The sequence below is a fragment of the Danio rerio genome, chromosome 11 (assembly GCF_049306965.1).
Source record: "Danio rerio strain Tuebingen ecotype United States chromosome 11, GRCz12tu, whole genome shotgun sequence".
Classification (NCBI taxonomy): domain Eukaryota; kingdom Metazoa; phylum Chordata; class Actinopteri; order Cypriniformes; family Danionidae; genus Danio; species Danio rerio.
This window is the reverse complement of record NC_133186.1, coordinates 12,454,598-12,481,047: the sequence shown is the minus strand read 5'-3', so window position 1 is coordinate 12,481,047 and position 26,450 is coordinate 12,454,598. Positions and strand designations below refer to the sequence as shown.

Here is a 26,450-nt window from a genome sequence, read left to right as displayed (position 1 = left end):
TGTGGGCTCTTCAAGGCTTCACGGAGAGTGAATGTCGTCATGAGCGGTGGGTAGGAATTATAACGTTGATGTTTATATTACAATGTTACTTTCTTAAACATTTTCACGAGCGAACGGACCGATATATGTTAAATATCGTAGCTCGCACGCATGAGTTTTTTTAATCAAACGTAGCACTGCGATTCAAATAAATGCACACTTCCGGAATCACTGTTCTTTTCCGCAGCGAAGAGTTTATCTGGCTAGTTAGCACTTTAGCATGCTAAGCCAGCAGTTTCCTCCTCCATCAGCGCACTCTTGAGTCTGTCTGCACGCAGTCAGGATAACCCTTATAAAGCGGTCTGCATGCTCGTAAAAAAGTCGTAAACACGTGATCGACTGATTAAAAACTAAATATAAAATCAAACTGATGAGATATTTTAAAGCATTCAATTAGCATAGCTCAACCACTTGCAGGCTTCTGACGTTTTAGCTTGTTAGCGTTAGCAGCTTGCATCTTTTATCAAGCCACATAGTCATTAAAACATTTTTTTCTTCAGTGCTGTTGAAATTGTAGTGTAAAAACACACACGTTGGCTGTTAATGATACCGTCGGGATTTTCATACTGAGGAAAATAAATCAGAAATGAATGAAACGTTATGAGAACAAGTTTTAAATGTATCGAACTTGCAAAATATTTCCTATAAACTGTCTATAAAATTGATGTAATTGAAATACATGCACGCATTGAGTTTTTGTTCGCTTTCCAGTACATAAACATGTCGAGTTTGTTTTGTTCGCTTTGACAGCCGTCAGAAAGCATCATAACAGCAAGCGTTTGTTTTGGTTGTGACCGGAGATATTTGTCCACATATGGGGTCAGTTCAGGATGTTTACCATAGATGTGTATATACTAAAGCTGTGCATCTCAGTGCTAATTCTGGAATAGCCCAGCACTTGAGGACCAGGATTGAATATATTTTACACTGTGAAGTGCCACTGTGTGCTATTAGTGGACTGAGTTTTAAACCCTGCCTCGCTGAATCACTGCTCTCGGGGGTTTAGATTATCTCAGGTAACGCCTCCTTAGCTACACTTGTCCTAACTAAAAAAAGTGCATGCTGTTAGTGGTTATTTTATTTTGAACAAAAAAGTCAGAGCATTTGTTTTTTTTTCAGTTCTGTTCACGCACTTTTGATTGAAATGTTGTGGTGCTTTAAAAATTGTGCAAGCTACAGATTAATATGATCTCAAATGTCTTGGATTATTTTGTTCTCACAGTTGGAGAGTTTTGATCTTTTCATTGCATGAATAGATTTACCTTTGTCTTCTCACAGATCAAAAGGACAGTATGGCCACCACTGTCGCAGTCAGTCCCAGTGAATATCTTCAGCCCTCCACCACCACTTCTCAAGTAAGATCCCACGATTCTATATTTTGCTTTAAGGATGAACTGATATTAAATTATTTTTGAGGACAATAGTAAATTTCATATTTCTGCCAAAATTATGATTTTAAATATACAGAATATATTCTCCTGGTAAATTCTGATATATATATATATATATATATATATATATATATATATATATATATATAAATTATTTTTTTCCCCAATTTGTTTATCGGTAAGAAGAACACATTTCTAAAAATAATAATTTTAATTTAATAATTTCTAATAACTAATTTCTTTTGTCTTTGCCATGATGACAGTGCCTAATATTTCTTTGATTTAATTTTTTTAATTATTAGTATTCAGCTTCAAGTGTAATTTTAAGGCTTAATTAAGGTTAATCAGGTTACAAGGCAAGGATAATTAGGCAAATCAAAATGATGCTTTGTTCTGTAGACTATGAGAAAAATATTGTTTAAGGGGCTAATGCTGACCTTAAAATGGTTTAAAAAAATTAAAACAGCTTTTATTCTAGCCGAAATAAAATAAATAAGACTTTTTTCCCAGAAGATGAAATATTATAGGAAATACCGCGATAAAGCCCTAGCTCTGTAAAACATAATTTGGGAAATATTTGGAAAAAAAAAGGATAATTTTGACTTTAACTCTCTTTTTTTTAATAAAAATGTATGGGGAAGGGTAGCCTTAAAGTGGTTATAATCAAAACCTATAAAAAGCTATTTGAACAATAAATAAATAATAATAATAATGTATTTTATTGATCAAAAAGACACAGATGTCCAGCTATTGTTACAAAATGTGCCTGTCAACATTTGGAATCTCATGACCTCAGAAATCAGTGTGTTATTTATCAGAAACAATGCCGTGTTTGTTGGAAATTGTTATAGTTTTCTAAAATTACTTTTCTGTGATCTAAAAAATGTTTCAGCAGTTTTTAAATATGGTAATCATCACAACTGTTTGCAATGTACAGATGTCTGTTTGTAATGTCACAGAGTGAAGTGATTGTTTGGGCACAGCAAAAATTGTCATTTTCCTGAAGAATAATACTATACAAATTAATAAAATCTAATTGGTTATTTGCTGTTGTATTAATATCCTGGTATAATCAAACAGCATATTTAACTCTGGTTTGCACCACAATCTAAAGACATGTGCTATAAGTGAATCAGGTAAACAAAATTGGCCATAGTGTGTGTGTATATGTGAATGGATGTTTCCTAGTTGTAGCTGGAAGGTCTTCCGCTGCCTAAAATATATGCTGGAATAGTTGGTGGTTCATTACACGGTTGTGGCCCCCGATGAATAAAGGACTTAAGCTGAAGGAAACTTAATAAACAGTATATTTGACAACTCTCTCAAATTTCTCTTGCATAGCTGTACCAGTGTAATGTGTACTTCAGGATATTTCTATTTTCGTGCTTTATGAAATATTGCTGTATTTTCTTCATACTTGCATTATAATATTTGAGCGTTATCTTGGAGGAAAGTTTATCAAAAGTGAAAAATTTCTTTTGGTTTTGGTGATTTGATTTCACTACAGCGTCAGTTTAGGGGACTGAGAATGCAAACCAGTTTTCACAGTGTAAGTTCTTTAAAACATGCAATTTCCTTAAAACATTGATGCCATGTTTGCATTTTGAATGTTGATTCTGTATCATGTCATTTAAAAGAAGTAATCCTGTATCAACACACTTTCATATAGGACTCACAGCCCTCCCCGTTGGCGCTCTTGGCAGCTACTTGCAGTAAGATCGGGCCACCTGCTGCCCAGGCTCCAGTCAGCACACCACCATCTCAGCCAACCACACGCCGTCTGCACCCGATTAAACCCGCCCCCATTGCTCCAGCTCCACCCAAAAACCTGGGCTTCCTCTCAGCCAAAGGGAATATAATCCAGCTGCCCGCAGGACTTGGCTCATCAGGGGCCAGTCCCATTGTCTTCACTTTTCAGAGCCCTTCACGTCCAGCAGGCACATCCACTGCTAACTTCCAGTACCAAGTGATTCCTCAGTTCCAGGGCTCTCAGACCATTCAGATGATGCCTCAGGGAGGACAGATCCAAATCATCCCAGGAACCAACCAGGCCATAATCACCTCACCAGTCACAGTTCAGGCTGCCACACCAACCGCTCCACCTCTGGCCCCGGCCCCCCAGCATAAAACGGTGGCGATCAAGCCGTCCACCCAAAAACGGCGGCAGAATAATGCTAGCGTGAATGCTAACATTGTGCGACTCCCCAGCGGACTCACGCTTCCTCTCAATGTGACCACTGGTGATGTCGGAGGAGCGCAGGTTCTAACGGAGACTGCAGCAGCTCCAGTGAAGCCCAAAAGGGGAAGGAAAAGACAGGTGGCTATGGCTGCGCCAGCACCTGCCCCGCAACCAGCTTCACCTCCACCTGTAGCTGAGCAGGTCGAGGCCTTGCTGATAGAGACCACAGCTGACAACATTATTCAGGTATGAGCCTTTCTGTGCTTTGGATGTCTGAAAAGCTTGTTTTTGTTTGTTTTTTATACAGTAAGTAAGCGAAACATTTTGTCACTAGTGTGTTTATTCAGTTTGAAACAAAAATGCGACTATAAACACAATCATATTTACATCTTTGTTTTTAGTTTAAAAAGAAAAACAATGCAAAACAAAAAAGAGATGAGGAAAAAAAGGTGCAGGTTGTTTTTATGTTCAAATTATTATCGCGAAAAAGCACCCCAAACAAACACTATTACAATACACATTGTTACATATCGTTAAAAGTGCAGTAGGTGATTGTCATCAGAAACATTTTTGGTTGTGCTGATTGAAAGTCTTTTCACATTCCAGTAGTAATGATTATAGTAAATTATCTAAATGGTTTTATATATATTTTTATGTTCTGGTTGAGGCATAAAACAAAAAATTGTTCATCCAATTAAATATTGTTGGGCTGACATCTCTCATAATTCCAATAAGTTGTTCCAACTGTCTGTCAACAAATGTAGATTTGGGCTTTTGCACATCTCTGTTCACGCATATTCGCTATTAGCGCATTCCCTCCTGCATGAGCGCTGAACGTTCATGACACATGCACACGAGACAGTCGCGGTAAAATCAAATGCTGAATTAAAACTTTTTGAAATCCTGAATCAATATTGAAGTTACTTTTGCATGCTGGAGGAAGGACGACACCATGTCTGAAGTATTTCTGTTAGACGGGTAATGTTCTGTTTACTGTTTTAGTCCCCCAAAGCTGATGTAGATTGGGTTGTGTTATGAATGGGTTATATGCACAGAAGTGTTGTTGTTCAGCCACTGAAATCTCCTGGCGATAGATTGATGTGACTATTTTCAGCTTTATAAGGGACCTTTAACAGCATCGATAATGTAGATTTATATTTAGTTTAACAACAGAACGTCAATTAAGAGCACTATTCCGCCTGGGCTGCTTTACTGAGCTGAAGTTGCTTTTATATTAACTTTGGATTATTTTTGAACAATGACAGCCTTCCTATATTGTTTACCATGCTACTCTGAATATTCGCTCTGAAATAGCATGTAAGTTTGGCTTAGTGATAAGTGAAATTCCTGCACGCCGCCGGCCAAACACTAACTACATTTCTAACTGGCGAATGGCATGAACTAGTGGGCTGTTTTCTGTCATATTGCGGTGCACGCGTTCGCGATTTTAGGAGACGTGGCTTCGAAACACAGTCCCTCCCCGCCATTCAAAGATAATGCGCTAAGCGGAAAGCATTTTGGAAGACTACCTACTGCACCTTTACGACTGATTTATACTTCTGCGTCAATCGCATGCATATGGTCTGACCTATTACTTTTAAGTTCATATTAAGGGTGTCACGATTTAGATTTTTAATCGAAATCGATCGAAGTTTATGCTTAACTTTGATTATCGAATCAAAAAATAGAATCGTCGATGCTGCCACGCCCCCATGTCACGTTAGCTTGGCTTGCCAAGCGGGAAAAAAACATGCTTGTTAAACTGCAAACGCAGGAGACCCGTCGACAGAGCTTAAATCCTCTCCTCTTTCAATGAAGGCGACTAACGGTGTGGAAGTATTTTGGATTTCCAGTTAGTTATGTTGACAACGTTCGTGTTGTCGACAAAAAAAACACAGTTTGCAAGCTCCGCTATGTACGTATTACGGTTGGGATGATAGACGATGGGCGCATCGCGATCCTCCGCCCCGCACCCGTTGCAAATCCGCTCGGGAAAAATACACACCCAGGCCCTGTTTACACTAATATGTCTTTGTTTTTAAATGGCATTTTAGAACGACAACGATCCACATCCACACTGGCGTGTAGCGTTTCTGAGCAGCCCTCCTTCCTCACTACCGCTGAAAACGCACATCACGTGACCACACGCACTCATTCACACACAGACACAGACACACACACATTGTCATGCGCTCGAGACAGTGAGTCAAGGCAGTCAGCGGGTCAGTAGACTGCTTCCATCTTTTACTTTTACACAAGTACTTAGTCATTTTAGCGAACACCTCAGATACTGTTGGCTGGTTCCTGTTGGTTGTGCACCTTTTTTACCGACGCCATTATAACGACACAGATCACTGCCTATTCACAAGTCCCGCAGAAAAAAGTGATTGACAGGTGGTAATTATGTGTGTAACTTACCTTTATTCATTAACTGTATGATTTGTTTAATGGTAAAACAAAGACCATGCAAGTCAGGTAGTTTAAACGGTAGGCTACAAATAATTAATTCGTTATTAATTAATTAATTATTCATAATCGAAAATCGAATTGTGACTTTAGAATCGAAAATGTAATCGAATCGAGGATTTGGAGGATCGTGACACCCCTAGTTCAAATATTAAGGTTTTAGTTATGATACTCCCAAAATGATTCTGCATAAATCCGCAGATTTTTAACAAAATTCTGCGCAGAAATATTTAAAAATGTCCGCAGATTCTGTCTGGCCCTTGTCATGCCATGACACAATAACTGTTTTCTAGGTATATTGCGGTTTAGAAAAGTCAAGATTTTAAAACTGAAAGATTTTTTTCTTTCCTTTTTTTTTTTTTTGGACAGTAGTATCTCAAGCAGAAAATATATCAAAAAATGCTGTTTTAAATTGTGAAGAAATCTGTTGTTTTGAAACTAACGAAGACAGCAGAGGTCAATGATTTGTTTTCATTAGTCAGCCTCACATCTTTACTGCTCCAAAATATTTTAAATGTTTCTCAAGAGAAAATAGGAATGAAATGAAAAAAAAAGTTTAGTTTTTTTACCCAGACATTTAAAAAGAATATATTTTAGAGCAGCAATCGTAATACCGTGAAACATATACAATGATAATTTTACCCAAGGATATCATTCCAACAGAATCTTATACCAGCACATGCCTAGACACACTGATCACTCGACGCAGAAGTATAAACCAGCCTGTATCTTTGTTGTTGTTTTTTTAAAAGGAAAACTAAAAAAAAAAATTAGGGAAAGAGAACAATGGAAACAAGAGTAATAAAAGTGTACAGAAAATTACTTACAACCAACTGAATGCAGTTATTCAACAACTACAATCACATGTTCAGATACATTTAATTTTACATTGTCAGTGTTAAAAGTAAATATGTACAATTAAACAGTATTAAACAATAACAGTTAAAACAAATACAAATGAAATGATAAGAAATAAATACATTTAAAGGAAGGATAGTGCATTTATTAAATATAAGGGAAGATGTTGAGACTTAAAGTAAATTATAAAACATTGCCACTTTTTCAAAAAAAGTCGTTTTCCTAGAGGATTTTACCTTTTACAACTTTTGAAAAAACCATGGCATCTACAAGCCATTGTAATGTTGTTGAAGGCTTCTTTGATTTCCAGTAAAGTATAATACGGCACCTAGTTAATAATGAGGTAAAGGCTAAAATATTAAGCTGTTTAGAATTAAACTGGGACCAAATATTCAGTACCCCATAAATGGCTACAGCAAGGACATTTGTCTATATTAACCTGCAACACCTTCGACATAATTGTACAATAATTAATGCAGTAATTCTGTAACGGGTTGTTTCTGTGCAGGTTGTTTTTAATTAGTAACAGCTTATTCCAGATAATACTACATTAGGAAGAAATAGTTGAAAATGTATATTCGTAAAAGGCATACATCAGATTATTATCTAACTGGGTTTTATTTAAATAAATATTTGGAAACAAGGGGGTTTAACCTGGTAGGTTTATAGAGACTATCTGGAAAATAAGCATAGCCACCTCTTCGGCCAGTCCCACATACAGTGCAAAAGTGTACGTCATCAACTGAGATTTCAGAAAACTTTTCTTTTATTGCAGGTTTAAAAAAAACATTGTTGAAACTGACTATGTTTACATGCGCACGAATGATGCAATTATTTCCAACAATCAGAGTAAGGGCTTAATTACAAAAGAATGTTTACACATCAGGAGCAAAGCTCTTAATCCTGTTTACATGCAATATTCATTATTTATTTTATTTCTTATGAATTGTGGTTGTTCTTCTTACCACCGCCATTATTCACGTCTCACTTCACAGCACAAATGATGTACTTTGAGTATCTGTTACTATTCCGTGCTATTTCTGGTGCTATAGAAATGTGTTTTTTAATCCAGTTCAGCTGGGTTTGTCTGCACTTCAGTCACATTCTGTGCGCTGTTTGTAGATGAGGGAGCAGAGGTGTCAGTCAGTTGTGTTCAACAGTATTGAGTGGAGTGAAAGTGTCAGAATGTGACATATCATTCGTACAGTGTGAACTACTTTGTCTTTGAATGAGTCCTCAGAAAATTAGTATTTGTGCACGTGACTACTTGAGCAATGAACTCCTTTGAAAGTGTATTTCACAGATGGCACACTGTACTGCCACCCTCATGTGCGCTTTGGAATGGCACAAACATGACATGGTATGTCGTCATCTGTGCTTCCCATTCACTTTAAATGGGTGACGTCAAGGTTTGCCGAACTATTGGCAAGTTGGGGATCCATCAGCTCCACATCTGCACTGTGGCTTGCTGCAGAAGTTGTGAATTTCTCAACTTTTCAAGCGCCAACCAAAGTGTCAGCCAATCAGATTACTTCATGCAAATACCCCAGCTCAGACGGCAGCCAATAGTAGCTAATTTTATTGGATGATGCTGCTGTGATGATAAAGACATCAGCATCCAGCTGTGTGAATGTACCATGTCGGCTGTACACTCCGATTAAAATCAGCGTACTCCAACTATGTTAATACATTTTAGTTTATTGCAATTATGATAAATGTTTAGATTGAATAATTGTTTACTTGAGATTTTAGTTGTTTATTTGTCACAGTTTTGGATGGTCTATGTAAATGGTGTTTTGGCTCGTGTGTCAAAGAAAGGTTATTTACTTCCTTGCCCCTTCCATTATGATGAATATTACATCCCAAAGTGTGTGTGTGAAATAAATGTATGTGTACTGTATGTATGTATGTATGTATGTGTATATATATATACGTTTGTGTGTGTGTATATATATATATATATATATATATATATATATATATATACACGCACGCACGCACGCACACAAACACACATACACATATCTATGCACTGTTTCCTCTTGGATTTTTTCCAGCTGTGGCGGCAGACTCTGTTGGACATTTTACGTAGATCTACTACTACATATACCATTATTTAATTGACAAATGTCATGAAATAAGAATTAAGTCGAGATGACGTTCATATAATAGCCTACGAGCATGTCAATCTCTGCTCGAGCGCCAATTTCCTCTGTTCATGCACATAACGTCTTGCACACCCTCACATATACGCTGCTCAAGTGCAGATTTTCTTGTGCGCCCTCAAAAAAACACTGCTGAAATGCGATTTTGTATGTTTCTGTAACAAGTTTGTCTCCAACATTTATTAGATTTACTAGGAATATTAATGAATGTCTCCAATAGACTTACAGAGCTGCATTAATGGGTCCTGAAGTAAAGTGAAATGGCTATAAACTCCAGCAAGACAAAATCATTGGATGCAGAGCCACACAGACATTTATCTATAAATAAAGTATAATTATGGAAACTGGGTTCATCATAACTGAAAGCTATGCTGTGTTTGCTGGCCTCTCGCATCACGCACATGTCAGTCAGTCAGTCAGCACATCACCTTAAAGGGTTAAACTGAACGCACAGCACTACTACGATTACAGAAGGGTTTGCGCTGTTATAATTCACTTACCGTTTAATACATTTTTGGTGCGATTATAACCCGCTATTTAAAAAAACGACAGAATGTTTTGAATGAGATGCTGTAATGTAGCTGTGGCGGGATGAATTTTGGTGTGGCGCCCCGCCACGGAAGAATGAATGTAGCGAAAACCATGTTATATACACATACAGTACATATATTTCACACACACACTTTGGGATGTAATATTTATCACAATGAAAGTGGCAAGGAAGTAAATAACCTTTTTTTATATATAAAATTTGCCCAATAGTCCAAGCAGCTGTTTTTCTTTCCTGTTTGCATCTGTTTTTAATAATGTCTTCCTGTCCCAGGCAGGAAATAATCTCCTGATCGTGCAGAATCCAGGGGGGAGTCAGCCTGCTGTGGTGCAGCAAGTGCAGTTGCTTCAGCAGAAATCAGACCAGCAGGTCGTTCAGATCCCCCCACAGGCTCTAAAAGTGGTACAGGCTGCATCTGCTACACTTCCCCCTGTCCCACAGAGACAGACAGTCACGCCCAGTGTCCAGGTGTCTCCTCCAGAACCCACACAGGTACTATTTACTTTATCTTTTCTTTTGAAGTTAAGCTGTGAATGTAAAGTTTCTTGTAATGTAGAGTATTGTTCATGTTCATTTTGGGATGAACTATCCCTTTATTATATATATATATATATATATATATATATATATATATATATATATATATATATATATATATATATATATATATATATTAGGCTTGGGTGGTATTACGGTATTATGGTATACCGCGGGATCTAAAAATAGCAACGGTGTGAGTTTCAATACCGTTATACCGTCATAAAATATTAAATATCCTTTATTTAATGCCTACAAAAACGTATGTGTGGTTGTCATCACGGGACAGTGTGGAGGAGAGAGGGAGAGGGGGAGAGGGAGAGGTGACGTGACGAGTCGCGCTTCAAAGTGTCCTGCAGTTTGGCAGTATTTACGGTTTCTACTGAACAGAAGGGAGACGTGGTTAATATGAACGAGAGGTCTGCATTAGAGCTGAAGATCTTTGCCCGAACCCGACGAGACCCGAAAAAATCCAAATTCCTGTATTAAAATCCATCCCTGCAAAGGTGAAGCAAATGATGACGAAGTAGTAAAAAAAGCGAATTTTGTTGGCGGTCAAGTCAGTCACTAGTTCAGAGGGAGCGGTTATTCCAGCCGCAGGTATTTCGCGGTCGCTCATACACTGCGTATTACGGTAGAGCCTTAAAGCGCAAGCTGACAGGTAAAAAGACGAGGCCTCTCGCTACAATGAAACTACAGTCATGGAAAATTAAATGGATGTTCCTGACTGGTAGAAGATGAACAATCCTACCCAAAACTTGCAAAATCAGCCAGATCAGAACTCTGCATCTCGACCTGTAGCAGCAGGAAAGGGTGTTCAGCTGCTGGACCCCGTAAGCGCAGGACTGCACTAAAGCCAGTGAATTTACTAATGTTCCTCCACAAACACACGTAGCCTAATCTTGGTGAGTAAAGGGTTTTTCAATTATAAATAAATATTAATCAAACCATATAATCATAATGTAGACCGAGTAGACAGGCTAATGGTGGCATTATTCTTTTAATATTCAGCTTCACTGCCGCCCTAATGCCAGATTGTGAAGAGAAGAAACAAACCTTGCAGAGCCTTTATCTTAATTTCGTTATTGCCAAAATACCCGTCATCATTTAGAGTTTATTTTAATTTGATTTGTTAAGCAAGATTTCTTTTGGTGTGTTGGCCAATTTAAAAGCTAAGTGTATGTACCCAGGCCTATATAGAGTGCTGAGATGTTACAATGTTACAGAGGACTTATTTTATTTCTTTGTTTATTCTTTCAAGTGGCATATAGTTAACGTTTGTTACGAATAAATGATGTTAAAACATATAAATGACTCATTCTTGAAAAAATGCATTAGAGCTGTGCATAAGCACATTTGAATAATGTCGGGCTGTAAACGAGTTCGGGCTTTATAAAGCTGTCAATCAAAATGTACGTGTCGGACTCGGGACCTATCGGGTATAATTTTTATGACCCGATTACAGCTCTCTGCATTCCCGCTGCAGTACCGCGGGAGCCGGCCAGATTTCTTACGGTGTGTTAATAAATTTCTGAATAAATTGCGGGAGGTGTGTGTGTGTGTGTGTGTGTGTGTGTGTGTGTGTGTGTGTGTGTGTGTGTGTGCGTGCGTGCGTGCGTGCGTGCGTGCGTGCGTGCGTGCGTGCGTGCGTGCGTGCGTGCGTGCGTGCGTGCGTGCGTGCGTGCGTGCGTGCGTGCGTGCGTGCGTGCGTGCGTGCGTGCGTGCGTGCGTGCGTGCGTGCGTGCGTGCGTGCGTGTGTGAGAGAGAGAGAGAGAGGCTTTGCGTAGCCTCTCTCTCTCTGACCGCGAGCCTAAGGTCGCATAGAAGGTATTCATTTTCTGAATGGTTTAGGCTTAAGCCAACAGTTTGGTGACGCTGTCTGAGCCTTGCGTCATAATTTTTTTTATTACGCCGGTAATACCGAATACCGGGGTAAAATATAGAGGCGGTCTGAGGGTATCAAAATTTGGATACCGCCCAAGCCTAATATACATATATATATATACCGATGTTTCCATTGGTAAAAAGTCCAGAGAGATCTTTAAGTATCTAATGCATGTGCTCTGCTTTTCCAGGTGCTGATTAAAACAGCCTCGGGGGAATGGCAGGCTGTACAGATACAGGAAACTACTGTTACGACTCCAACAACACCCACCAGCACACCAACACCTGCGGTGGTCACAAAAAAAGTTCAAACAGGAACGCGGAAAGAAAGGACTCTACCTAAAATCGCCCCGGCTGGAGGGGGTTTGATAACACTGAACGCAGCTCAGTTAGCATCTGCTGCTCAGGCTGTGCAGACCATCAACATCAACGGAGTCCAGGTACAGGGGGTTCCTGTGACCATCACCAATGCTGGGGGTGAGTGACACACTTGTTGGGTTGTATGTTTTATCTAATGCAGAGTAGACACTGACTTTATCCCTGATTTTCATTCGTTGAAGTGTTCTGTGAATTGCTGGCAAATACTCAAAATCAGAGGCAAATCGGTGCGAGGGTGTTCAGATGAGTGGAAATCATGAAGTATGAATAATCAGTAACACTTTACAATAAGGTTGTATTAGTTAATGCATTTACCAACATGAACAAACAATGAACAATTCATTGATTACAGTATTTGTTCATGTTAGTTAACATTAGTTAGTACAGAGGTTATTCGTGGGAGTTAAGTTATAAAAATAACCCGCAATAGGCAAAATCTGTAAAGTAGACAGCTTTATTTTTTACTATTATTATAGATGTTTTAAGGCTGTAAAACCCCTAACTACACACTTCTCTCTTTTTTTTAAACACTCTCAAAGTTCAAATGCAGAACATAATGCGCTGTGAGAAAAAAAGCATCTGAAATTGCTCAAAGCAGCAAATCTGCGAGGCTGTGGAAGGTAAAGCGCCTTATATCGAGCGACCATGAGTATACAGTTGTTCATTGGTTTGTTAACTCCTGGTGGATTAACTAATGTTAACAAGCAGGTATTTGGATCTTAATAAGGCATTATTAAATGTTAAACTATGATTAATAAATGCTGTACAAGTATTGTTCATAATTAGTTCATGTTAGTTAATACATTAACTAATGTAACTTATGAAACCTTATTGTAATAAGTGTGACAAAATTATCAAAGACTAATCTCAGACACCCATCAAATATTTAGCAAAATATAATTAATTCAAATAAATGAAGGAATATGTTATTTATATTAGATTAGTATATGGAGCCAGATCAGTCTCAAAAATAATACATTTACAAAGTATAATTCATACATTCACAACTCAATTCACAAAATCCAATTCATAAATTTAAAACACGATTCATAACTACTCAATTCCAAATCATAAATTCAAAACTTGATTCATAAATACACAAATCCAATTCATAAATTCAAATCACAAACCAAAAATGCACAAATCCAATTCATAAATTCAAAACACGATTAAAAAAATACACTTTCAGTTTGTAAATTTAAAACATGATTCAAAAATACATATCCACTTTGTAAATTCAAAAAAATGATTAAAAAATCCAAAAATCACGATTCAAAAATACACAAATCCAATTCGTACAAGCAAAACACGATTCAAAAATACACAAATACAATTTCAAAACGCGATTTAAAAATACATTTATGAATTCAAAACATGATTTAAAAATACACAAGTCCAATTCGTAAATTTAAATCACAATTCAAAAATACAAAAATCTAGTTTGTAAATTTAAAACACAATTCAAAAATACATAAAATCCAATTTGGAAATTCCTAACATGATTCAAGAATACAAAAATCCAGTTCATAAATTCAAAACACCATTCAAAAATACACAAATCCAATTCATAAATACATAACATTGTTCAAAAATACAAAAATCCAGTTCGTAAATTCAAAACGCCATTCTAAAATCCAAAAATGCAATTTGTCATTTCAAAACAGGATTCTAAAATACATAAATCTAATTCGTAAACTCAAAACATGATTTAAAAATACACAAATCCAATTCAGAAATTTTAAATGATTCGAAAATCCAGTTCATAGATTCAAAACACAATTAAAAAATACACAAATCCAATTCATGAGTTCAAAACAAAAATATATAAATCAATTTAAAAACTCAAAACAGCATTCATAAATACAATTCATAAATTCAAATCATGATTCAAAAATACACACATTCAGTTAATAAATTCAAAACAAAATTCAAAAATACACAAATCCAATTCGTAAACCTAAAACATGATTTAAAAATACCAACAAGTCCAATTTGTTAATTAAAAACATAATTCAAATGTACACAACACGATTCAAAAATTCACAAATCCAATTTGTGAATTCAAAACACAATTAAAAAATACACTAATTCAACACTATTCAAAAAAACGTAAATTAATTCGTAAACTCAAAGCACGATTTAAAATACACTAATCCAATTCATGAATTCAAATCACCATTTAAAAATACACAAATCCAGTTATGGCCCGTTTCCACTGAGTGGTACAGTACGGTACGGTTTGGTTTGGTACGCTTTTATGGCCGTTTCCACTGTCAAAACCGTACCGTACCACTTTTTTGGGACCCTTTCGAAAGGGTCCCAAACTGCAGAAAGGGTCCCAAAAGGTGGAGCTACACACAGCAGCTGAACGCTATTGGTTTACAAAGATACGTCATTCGTAGACTCAACAAGCCAGAATGTAAACAAAGGACCCGCCATATTTGAAATACACAGCGAGAGATTACAGCGGAATTATAAATACATATGCAGCCATGGTCGATCCTGCAAACAAACCCTGTCGTCGTCATGATAAACAGCCACAAAGCCATGGAGAAGAGCAGATTCACCCTGTGCAGCGTAGTTTTTAACGAGCCAGTCTGAAGCCCGAGTGGTTTCGCTTTCTTTCTTGCGCTCGCCGCGCGTCTCTATCTGAGATAACATACTTCTTGATCTGATAATAATAACATGCACTTGATTATTGACAAGCTTTGGAAACCCGATCCTGTGAGAAGCTGACAAACGCGAGTGACACATTCTGAAAGAAAAGGACAAACTCGAGAGTGGAGCGCGGGGAAAAAGGCTAAGCCAAGGAACACATTATTTCTTCAGCAAACGTGAACAAACTGCCTTGTTTTAATCTTTATTATCACTTTTTGGACTAATATGAACTGGGAATGATGGAATGACTCTCTAACAGTGGCTTCATGTGCTGCTGAAGATTACAGACACAGATGAGAGGTTTTCACTGACTGTAGGCTATACTTTGTGTTGTTTTGAACCTAATTAACGACGTAATGTCTGCTTTGAGTAGTTCTTCTGTAGTTAGTAACATATCGGAGACTGTAAGGGTCTGTATGTGTTCATATATGATCTTTTATTTTGTAAATGCATTATTTTTGAGACTGATCTGGCTCCATACCTACTCCCTTCTAAAGTAATTTCAGCAGTCGCAATCATCTGAAACAACTGTGATTAAATCAGATGACAATGAGAGAGTTAATAAAGTTGGCCTATTAGCTAGTGGATCTTACATGGTGTTTAAAGACGTGCATTAATGTATTTTTTTGTTTGTTTGGTGTGTTTTAGGCCAGCAGCATCTGACAGTGCAGACTGTTCCCAGCGCAGGTCTGCAGCTGGGCAGTGTGCAGACGCAGACACAGACCATGCAGATAGAGCAGACGCAGACACTCGCTCTGGAGCTGCAGACTCAGCCAGGAGAGAAGAAACGGCGCATGGCCTGCACATGCCCTAACTGCAAGGACGCAGAAAAGAAGTAGGAAAGCTTTTATTTATATAGACATAAACTGATCCAAATCTGTGTCAAATAGGCCTGGGGAATATGGGCAAACTATATAACATGTCCATCATTTTTTGGTTTGTATCACAGTTCTGTGGTCACAGTGTCCGGGTTGATGCAGTATGCATTGAAAAGAAATAAAATTCCCTTTTTAACACTGAGGCCAAATCCCAATTCTGCCCCTTAGCCCTTCCCCTTACCTCTAGCCCTTGTTTTGTGCATTCACATGAAAGGGAAAGGGTGTCCCAATTCTCTTTAGCTTGAAAGCGTAGGGCTGATGGGGAAGGGCTAGATAGCTTTTAAAAATGAGATTTTTCAGGGCAGCAATCAAAACCATAAGGAACGAAAATGTTCTAGAAAACACCAGCTACAACGGCAGCATGGCTGCACACGGAAGTTGGTAGATGCACAAATTAGTATTTTTTTGTAAATATTCCGAATTTTTACAACCATCAAGCTTATGTTTTAATATGTTCAGAACGGCATTCGTGTTTTATGAAAATGTTTTTTTTAAATCAATAAAAAAACGCTAAATTTCGCTATCTATAATCTATTATAATAACTCCTATATAGGCCATTTCAATGTAGTCCTGTCATTGGCCCATGAACATTTCCTGTTTGTTATCAAACTATTTTAAAACTGTAACAAGAGGCGAGTCAATTATAACTTAATGCTAAAACTGCCATTATAAGAATATTCATCAATATGTGGCTCTTTTGGGATTGTCGGAAGCTATAGAAATTAAAAATGTAAAACAGGAAATACGTTGGAACCATTGTTTTTGTTTACATTCCACAAAATTGATCTTTTGTACTGGGTTTCCACGAGGTCTTAAAGTCTTAAATCTCTAAAGCTAAATTTTAGGCCTTAAAAAGTCGTAAATCTACTGAAATGTTGTGTCTTAGGTCTTAAATCTTTTTTTTTTTTAACAGGTCTTAGTTTTCCCGTTTTTTTTTATTTTTTTTATTTTTTTTCTTAATTTTATTATTATTTGTAGACTGAGGTAATTGACAGCTATGTTATGCTTTATTCTTGGTAACAGTTTTAGGGTTTGTGAATGAATATATTTGAAAATGAATAAAAATCAAATAAAAAAATTATTATTAAAGAACTCAATTATTATTATTGTAGTATTAAATTAATTAAAATTAAAATTAAATAAAAAATTATTTTATTAATTTTTATAAAAAAAAATTTGAAAGGGCAAGTGAAAATCTTTTCTAACTAGAATATTTTTAAAAATCCTTGGCATTTAGCCTTGTAAAAGTCAAACATTTCATTCATAATGTTCTTAATGTCTTAAAGTCTTAAACTTAAGATTTCTGCAGAAACCCTGATTGTAGTCCCACATATTTTATGAATTAACCAGGAAGTGCGCAGAAATCATGACAAACTTCACAGCGTATGTAAATATGATCCCCAGTGAAAATGTGCGAGGAGATGTCTGATAACCAAGATGAGCCAGTAACCATGAAAAAGGCCACTTTTGAGCAGGATTTCAAGGAGGTTTCTAGCGCGCACCATCATAGCGGTACCATCATTTAGCAGATTTCACAATAATTCTCACTATTTTTTTATTGATATTTTGTAATGAATTGCTGTTAAAAGTCCACATGAAATCAATATTTAGAATCTTTATTTTGTTAGCGCAAAGTTATTGTAGTTATTGTAGTTTAGGTAATCTTCATACCTGTCAACCCTCCCATTTTTCCCAGGATTCTCCTGTATTTTACAGTTCTATCCCGCTATCATCCCGTAAATGTATTTCTCCTGTATTTTCAGTCTTTTTCTGAAGGGTGGCAAATAAATATTTAAACAGTTGAGCCTCCCTATACGCAACCCATACCGCCGAAGCTCCAGGGGCCGCCTCTTGCTCTTAAATGCGAGTCTGTTCTGTGCTTTCCCATTGTTTAGACAGGAAAACACTTTGAAATAAATTTAAAAATGGCACGATTATTATTATTATTTTTAATAATAAAATAATAAGTCGCCCCTTAATGCAATCCTAAATACAGTCATAGCGCTGCATGACTGTCAGCTGACGCACTCCATAATGATAAATAGGCGCTGTTTCCCAAACTAATTCTGTACTAGCAATTTAAAGCGGAGCAAAAGTCTGGGTTTTGAGTGCATGTTTAAACAGATATACACATAACTAATAATAATATCTAAAGATGTCGATCTTGGTGTTTTTTTTTTTTTTTTTTTTTTTTTTTTCAAACACAAGTAATTTCGTCCTAAATGAGCATAAACAGTTAGGAAAGCAGTCAAATGCTTTCATTATAACCTTAGATGTTGGCATTTTTAAAGTGACACCTCTTATTTAATGTAATCAAACAAAACAACAACAAAAAAAACGCCTCAAATAAGCATATTTAGTAATTTGGGGATTTTTTTCAAGTGGGGGTCTGGGGAATCCCTTATTAAGGTGGGCATATCCTTTATTTTCACATCCCAATGTTGACGGGTATGAATCTTTGATCAAAATCGGACCATTTGCTTCGCGTTATGAGTGGTGGTCCATCTCTCGAAGTCAGTTTGATGGCTTCAGCCACAATATTTTTTAATGTTCACAATATTTTTTTAACCACACCCCCTTTATCGTTAGTTTGCTATAGGGGAACAATGTGCAAAACAAAGCCCCACCCCCTATTCAATATTTAGTTTCATTTAGAAGTATGTCAACATACTGAATTAAGTCTAAGCAATTTCTAGTTCACAGGGACTTTAATAAAAAAAAACATTTTGGCAGTCCAGACATATCTCATGTTTGTGTTTTCTATGCTACAGGCCGGGAGAAGTGGGGAAAAGAAAACACATCTGCCACATAGCAGGCTGTGAAAAGACCTTTCGAAAGACTTCCCTGCTGCGAGCGCATGTCCGACTGCACACAGGAGAGAGACCTTTTGTCTGCAACTGGGTGTTCTGTGGAAAACGATTCACGCGCAGTGACGAGCTCCAGCGACACGCCAGGACACACACGGGTAAGAAATCTCCAAATATCAGGGTTCCCACAGGTTTTAAATAAGTAGTTTGAATGAACAGCAAAAACACATTATTAATGTATTTCAGATATTGAAAGGCAGGGGATTTGTTTTTCGCTTTGATTTTAGCTTTCATTTATCAAAATGTATCTTTATCGGAATGTTTCACTGTTATGGTTGATCTATTTTAATTTCTGTCACGCTTACTCACTGGTAGTCACCAGACTGTGTTAATTAAGGCTAACATGTCAGGATCATGTTTATTTTAGGAGTTTTCAATTCAAAATGACCGATTCGAATACTTTACAGCCTTGCAAACATGAAGTACCTCAGATTTTGACAAAAAACTGAGGTAAATTATCAATTGCTGTCCGTATAGTGGCTAATATGATGATTTTCAAGCTAAAAACATTTTATTGTACATTACATATAAAATAGTTGTTGACTTTTATTGCTTTTTTTGTCACTTTAACTTATTTTAATAAGTTCATCAGGTTTCAACTAAATTTAAGTTATACAAAGTTTAACTTAATATTTTTAGTCTGCTTGAAGTACATTCAGATGACTAAAAAAACTTAAAGGGCACCTATGGTAAATCTACTTTTCAAGCTGTTTGGACAGATCTGTGTGTTGGTATAGTGTATAGACCGTCATACTGGGGTGATATGAACACACCCAGTCCTTTTTTTTCAATTTAACTACAAAAAAAAGGGTCGGCCAATTGGAGCTGTTTTCAAATCAATCGCACCATTACGTAGGTGTGCGATTCCCCCCGCCCACCGAATTGATTTACAGCTGCGCGCATTAACATGTTCCGGTAGTCACGCGTATATGTCAACAAGACCAGACAGACATACGCAAAGCAACCGGGAATAAAAGGTCTGTTCTGTTCGCTAGGATCAGCAATCATCATCAAATGTGATTAAGAGTAAGTTTCACATGTTTAAAGTGTTTTAAAACGGAGTATGTGTGTAATTAATTACAGCGTTTTACTTTAGCTTTACTTCATCAGCACAGCCGCGTGTCAGAACAATTATAAAAGAAGACGTTTCAATCCTGGTTTGTGGAAGTTAAATCGATATTGTGTGTGACTCATCAATGCAACTTCACAATACTGATTAGTAAAGGTTAGTTCTTACTGTAGTATCTCACAAACGCTACGTGAGACCTTCTTCCTTTAAGTCTGTCTGTTGTCTGATGCAGCTGAGGGAGGAGATTAAAGCACGTGGGAAGGCATGTAGAAACAGTAGGCGGGCAGAATTCGGCTTAAAGGCGCAGTACGACAAAACCACCCCCTGCTGGAAATCAGTATAAAACAGCATCTTGTAAAAGGTATAATGAAAAATCTGATGGGTATTTTGATCTGAAACTTTATATACACATTCTAGAGACGCAAAAGACTTATATTAAATCTGAAAAAAAGGGGTAACCTAGGTGCCCTTTAAAAAATTAAGGCAGCAATAACTTTTTTACAGTATAAAGGCACATAACACGATGTTTTTCTGGATTCAAACCCAATTAATATTTACTGGCGTTGAGCAGAAGAGTATGCAAAATCACTCCTACACAACTTTAAGCTTCCGACACCCGCTTGTAACACAGAAGAAGAAGAAAAGAGAAAGTTGGCACGTTTGTTGTTACTGGCGATTCGAACAGGCATGGATGGTTCAAGTAGCAGTTCCAGCTTTAGCGTTAAAGAAAGGATTATTGTTCATCAGTGCAATGAGCAGTTCTACGTTCATGTCGCCTTGAGCATCTTCAATGTGCGCTCGCATTGACACTTGAGTGCCTCCAAGTGCTGTTTACTGTAACTTCAGCAGCTCTGTGCACATGAACAAAAGTGCCAGTCTGATTGGTGGAGAAAAAATGAGCACGAGGCATTTCTTAAAAAATGAAGCTTTTACGTCTAGTGTTTACTTTATTTAGTCACGAGGCGTTTAACGCCGACCGAAAATGCGAGCAAAAAGCATCCCAGTGTGCACGGGCCTTAAATAGGGTATAGGCCGAGCTAGTGTTCTTCCCATGCTGATAAACTTCCGGTGACCTGTTATTGTCATTTTTTTTTCATCTTATACGGTTCCTTTTACAGCATCGATGTTGTATTGTAATAAAAAATAAAAAAAAACAGTTAAACAGACTTTGGCATTAATTTAGTTGCTCAAGCGTAAAAGAGATAAAAAGTTTGCTCGCACACACCCATCAGAATCGGCAGGCTAGTGCAGAAGCTCTATTGAATATACTGGGGTAAAATAAATGCTCATATTATAAAGACATGGTGGGGGAAATGTAATTTAATGCAGTGCCTCTTGTACAATCTGAGACCCACTTTATATCGGATATCACTCAACCAGTGGAGATCGCTGATTTTTAAAGAAAACAGACCTTAAACGCACCGATTTTGCTTTGACACAGAGTTCACCGGAAGCGTTTAAGCCAGGTTACTGGCAAATTAAAAGTCCTGTTAGCATGCTTTGGCATATACCCTATTGGGGAAATTACACTAAGAAATTCTTGTTAGTTTAATAAAATTGACTTTTCTAGTCATCTCAACTTCACCATCAATCAAACTGACTAAAAATGTTCAGTTAATCTTTGCATAACTTAAAAACTTTAGTTGAAGCCTGATTAACTACTATTGCTGATGTTTTTATGCTACTGTTTATTAGGTTTCAGCTTCAATTTTTAGGTTATGCAATAGAGCTGTGAACCTACACTAGTCTCACGGTTCGGTTCGGTTACGATTATCATGCCATCGATTCGGTTCAATTCGATATTTCGGTGCATCACGGTGCATTGACGGTGCTTTCCATACACAGTTTTATATTTTCTTCACAGCAGCATTTCTTGTATTAAAATGTATGAATATATTTATATTTATATACTATTTGTAATACAATTTTGTCATTTAATATAAACAGTCAGAAATATAAACTAACTTTAAACAAAACGAGCATTTAGCAAATAATATAAACCAATATAAATATTCAGCTCAATTTCTGATCCTTGTCTAGTTCTCTTACACCCCTTTGATTGGTCACACCCTCAAAAAAAAAAAAAAAACGGTTGCGATTGGCTCTTGCGCGCTGCGCTCTTCACAGATGAATGAAACTGATAAGCGGCAGGCGGCGATCACACAGCTGATGTATGATAGACATGGTGGATAAAACTGCAGACACGCGCTCGTTTCTGTATGTAAAAGTAACGCTGTAAAACAGCCGAGAAGAGAAGAAAAGCCACGCCAGCAGGTCAAATGGGCCACTGTGTGTGTGTGAGGAAGAGAGAGAGAGAGACAGAGAGAGAGAGAGAAATGGAGTAGGCTACTTTCATTCTCTCGATCTCAGTGAAATAGGGGCTATTGTTGTATATGTCAGTGAAAGACTGATCCAACAAACACACACAGTGAAATTGTGCACAGTTTATGAGTTTTAAGTAGTTAAAGCGCTGTAAATACTCGCGATCGCCTCCTTCGCGACGAAGTGCATATGAGGTAAATGACGTCAGTAATAACCGGTTATGATTATTACTGAACCGATACCGAATTGTCCGCGTCTACATCGCAGTGCACCGAAGAAACGATTAATTTTGACCCCCTATTATGCAACTTTTAACTTAATTTTTTCTTTTTTATGTTTTTTAATTTTTTTTGTCAGTTTGATTGATACTGAAGTTGAGATGACTCAACTCAAGATGGTAATTTGATATAACTAAAAAAATGAAGGCAGCAAGATGTAGTGTAGATTGTGGAAATTAAGCTTGTTGTTGGTGGAAGTCGGAGAATTCGCTTTATGGTTTAAAGAGGGAACCCTGAAATATGCACATGCGCAAAACACAAATGCAATGAATTGCCATTAAACACACTTTTTCTTCTGCTTTTAGGTGACAAACGTTTTGAGTGCAACAAATGTCAGAAACGTTTCATGCGGAGCGACCACCTCACAAAGCATTACAAAACACACATCAACACAAAGAGCCTGTGAACAATGTCTTTCGTGAGATTTCAAGAACTTCATGGGGGGATGAAAAAAGAAAAACAAGTGTTCCCCGGGCTTGAGGGATGGGTGGATATGGAAGTAAATCCCCATTCGCGTGTACGACGTAGCCCTGGAAATTCACCTGTTAATACCAAGGCCTCGCCCTCATCTTCAGAGAAAGGCTGGCAGGCCGGAAAGTGTGACCCGCACTTAAAACTCATGAAGAACATGGATGCCGGTTGTGTCTTGGTGGTTTCCTCTGATATACAGAGCAGAACAAAGCACCAACAGACACTCCAGCCAAAAAAAAGCAAGAAAAGAAGTTACTTCCCCCTTTTATTTACAGTTTTTCTCATTGTTTTAGCTTTACCATCCCCCCTCACATGAAGTGTAGCAGTTATGGGCAGTGTTTCTTAGCTTTTATTGTGTAAATGTTTGTTTTCATACATACAAACATACATTTGTACATACTATGGACAATTTGAATACAAAAGCGATGCTTTGGACAAACTCTTTGACCCAGTTAAATTATTATTTTCTGTTGCTTTTTATTTTATTTAGAATTTTAAATGGACGCTTGAATTTGGTTTTAATAATATTAGAGGTTTTGGATTTGACATGCTTGTCGATGGTTTGACAATCATGTTGTATATAGAGGAGGGTGAATATCTTCAGACTTGCTACACGTTTAAAGGAATAATTTATTTAAAAAAAGATGTTGTAACGTATGCGGTGTGTGTGTGTGTGTGTGTGTGAGCGCGTGTGTGTGTATGTCTGATGAAGATTGCTTATGTCCATCAAAATCCCCAAAAAAAGTACTCATGTTTATTTTTTGATGTAAAGAAGGACGAAAATCTCACAAAGAAGGATGCGATGTGATTGTTGGCGATGTTTTACCATGTTTTTTTCGATTTATTCAAGGTACGTGTAAAGGAAATGAGGAATTTAATGCTTCTTTGCAGTCAGTCATTCCGCTTGAGTTCTCATCCAAGTTTTTGTCCAAGCTCTCTTAAAGAGGCCTTAAGAGGAAAAAGGAAAGGGTGCTTATGTATGTTTGTATATTGATTTTGTTGTATTTGGATGTAAAATGTAGGATAATTGTTACACAAATGTGTATTGGCTGTTGTTGCCAGACATGAAAGATGCAGACTGTGTACAGTGTAAATGAGAAGGAAGAAAACAACAACATTTGTATAGTTTCATTCCTATAATATGTATGTAAGACTAATAGATGACCCTTTTTATTGACTAAAAGTTGCCTTAGTCTGCAGCACCCCATATTTAAAGAGAATTGACTTTTTTTTTTTCCAGGGAACTGCGTTTGTAGACCTGCTTTATTTTATTTGTCTAACTTATGAAGTGTTAAGAAATGCCAATTTATGTGCACTGACCAAATTCAGGGTTTTTGCTGAGTGGATAATTAAATTATTTGGTTTATGTGTCTGCGTTTGATTTGACAGAATAAAAATCTATCATTGATAAAAGCCCTATTTAAAGAGCCCTGGCTTTGAGAATCGATATATAGGTAAAAACCCTGTGTTTGTATAAGTTGTGTTGAGGAGCTTAGACCAGAGAACTTGCTATCTTTTTCTACAGTCAGACCACTTCTCCCACTCGCCTAATAAAGCATAACACAAAACGCACTGTTTCTTTGTTTCAAATATTTCAACCTGTTCGTCACATACTTTGATATTGTGACTGACATGAGAAGTAGTATCTGTGGTTCATTTTAGACTCCAATCCTAGAGGGCCGTTTAGTTCCAACCCTGCTTTAACACTCAAACAAGCCTCACTCAATTATTATGATCAGGTTCGTTTAATTAGGGTTGGAACTCAACTGTGCAGAGCTGTGGGTTTCCAGGAACTGAGTATGACACGTGTGCCTTAGTTAAAATTAGCTATTCAAATTTACTCTACAAAGTTATATGTGATCCTTATCATAAGTGTACATTTTTGCAATTCATACATAATCTGAAGCTGCTGTGAGGTTCATTAACATTGGATAAAGCACTTACTGGCCACTTTATTAGGTACACTTGCCTAACTGCTCATTTACGCAAATTTCTAATCTCTTGCAACTCTGCTGCAGTTCAAACCGAGCATCAGAATGGGGACGGAAAGTGATTTTAGTGACTTTGAATGTGGCATGGTTGTTGGTGCCAGACGAGCTGGACTGAGTATTTCAGAAACTGCTGATCTACTGGGGTTTTCACACACAACCATCTCTGGGGTTTACAGAGAATGATCTGAAAAAAAGAGAGAATATCCAGTGAGCGGCAGTTCTGTGGGTGCAAATGCCTTGTTGATGCCAGAGGTCAGAGGAGAATGGCCAGACTGGTTCAACTTGATAGAAATCCAACAGTAACTCAAATAACCACTTGTTACAACTGAGGTCTGCAGAAGAGCAGCTATGAATGCGCAACACGTCAAACCTTGAGGCAGATGGGCTACAGCAGCAGAAGACCACACCGGGTGCCACTCCTGTCAGATAAGAACAGGTAATTGAGGCTACAATTTCCAGAGGCTCACCAAAATAGATTGGAAAAACGTTGCCTGGTCTGATGAGTCTCGATTTCTTCTGCAACATTCGAATGGTAGGGTCAGAATTTGGCATCAACAACATGAAAGCATGGATCCATCTTTCCTAGTATTAACGGTTCAGGCTGGTGGTGTAAAGGTGTGCGGCATATTTTCTTGGCACACTTTGGGTCCAGAAGTACCAATTGAGCATAGTGTCAGCACCATACTCTACCTGAGTATTGTTGCTGACGATGTCCATCCCTTTATGACCACAGTGTACCAATCTTCTGATGGCTACTTCCAGCAGGATAACGCGCCATGTCATAGCGCGAATCATCTCAGACTGGTTTCTTGAACATGACAATGAGTTCACTGTACTCAAATGGCCTCCACAGTCACCACATCTCAATCCAATAGAGAACATTTGGGATGTGGTGAAAGGGGAGATTCCCATCATGGATGTGCAGCTGACAAATCTGCAGCAACTGCATGATAATATAATATCTATATGGACCTAAATCTCTGAGGATTACATTCAGTACCTTGTTGAATCTATGCCATGAATGATTATGGCAGTTCTGATGGAAAAAGGGGTCCAACCTGCTACTAGTAAGGTGTATCTAATAAAGTGGCTAGTGAGTGTATGTGGCTAGAAATTACTATTTGAAATTCAAAAATTTAAGGGGTAAAAAATCTAAATAGTGTTTAAAGTTAAGATCTTAGCTCTGCATATTTCTAATAAAAAGTTTGATTTATTTACTGTAGGAATTTCATTAATTACTTAATTTTGTAATTGTTTTGGTGTAAAAGAAAAATCACTCATTTTGACTTTGCCAAAAATATACTCGTGCAACAGAAGACGTAGAAGAGTAGAACTTTTTTTTTTTCATTGGCTGAAATAAAATGAGAAATTCACAATGAAAAACTAGATGAAACTAAGTTATTTAGTACAAATTGTATTTTTTATTATTATTTATCATCTTTAAAATTACAAAGCATTCATTTTATGG

The 26,450-nt window shown here is 37.2% G+C and overlaps 1 protein-coding gene across 3 annotated transcripts; it reads left to right on the top strand.

Annotated features, from left to right (window-relative positions):
- The first annotated feature begins 1 nt into the window (after nt 1).
- Nucleotides 2–24,559, top strand: sp2 (sp2 transcription factor). 3 transcript variants are annotated; one of them, XM_009305862.3, is made up of 8 exons: nt 2–1,055; nt 1,318–1,394; nt 3,100–3,855; nt 9,922–10,140; nt 12,261–12,546; nt 15,754–15,940; nt 18,756–18,949; nt 22,826–24,559. In XM_009305862.3, the coding sequence occupies exons 2-8, from the start codon at nt 1,332–1,334 to the stop codon at nt 22,924–22,926; spliced, it is 1,806 nt and encodes a 601-aa protein (XP_009304137.2). In that variant the 5' UTR covers nt 2–1,055; nt 1,318–1,331; the 3' UTR covers nt 22,927–24,559.
- Nucleotides 24,560–26,450: the final 1,891 nt, after the last annotated feature.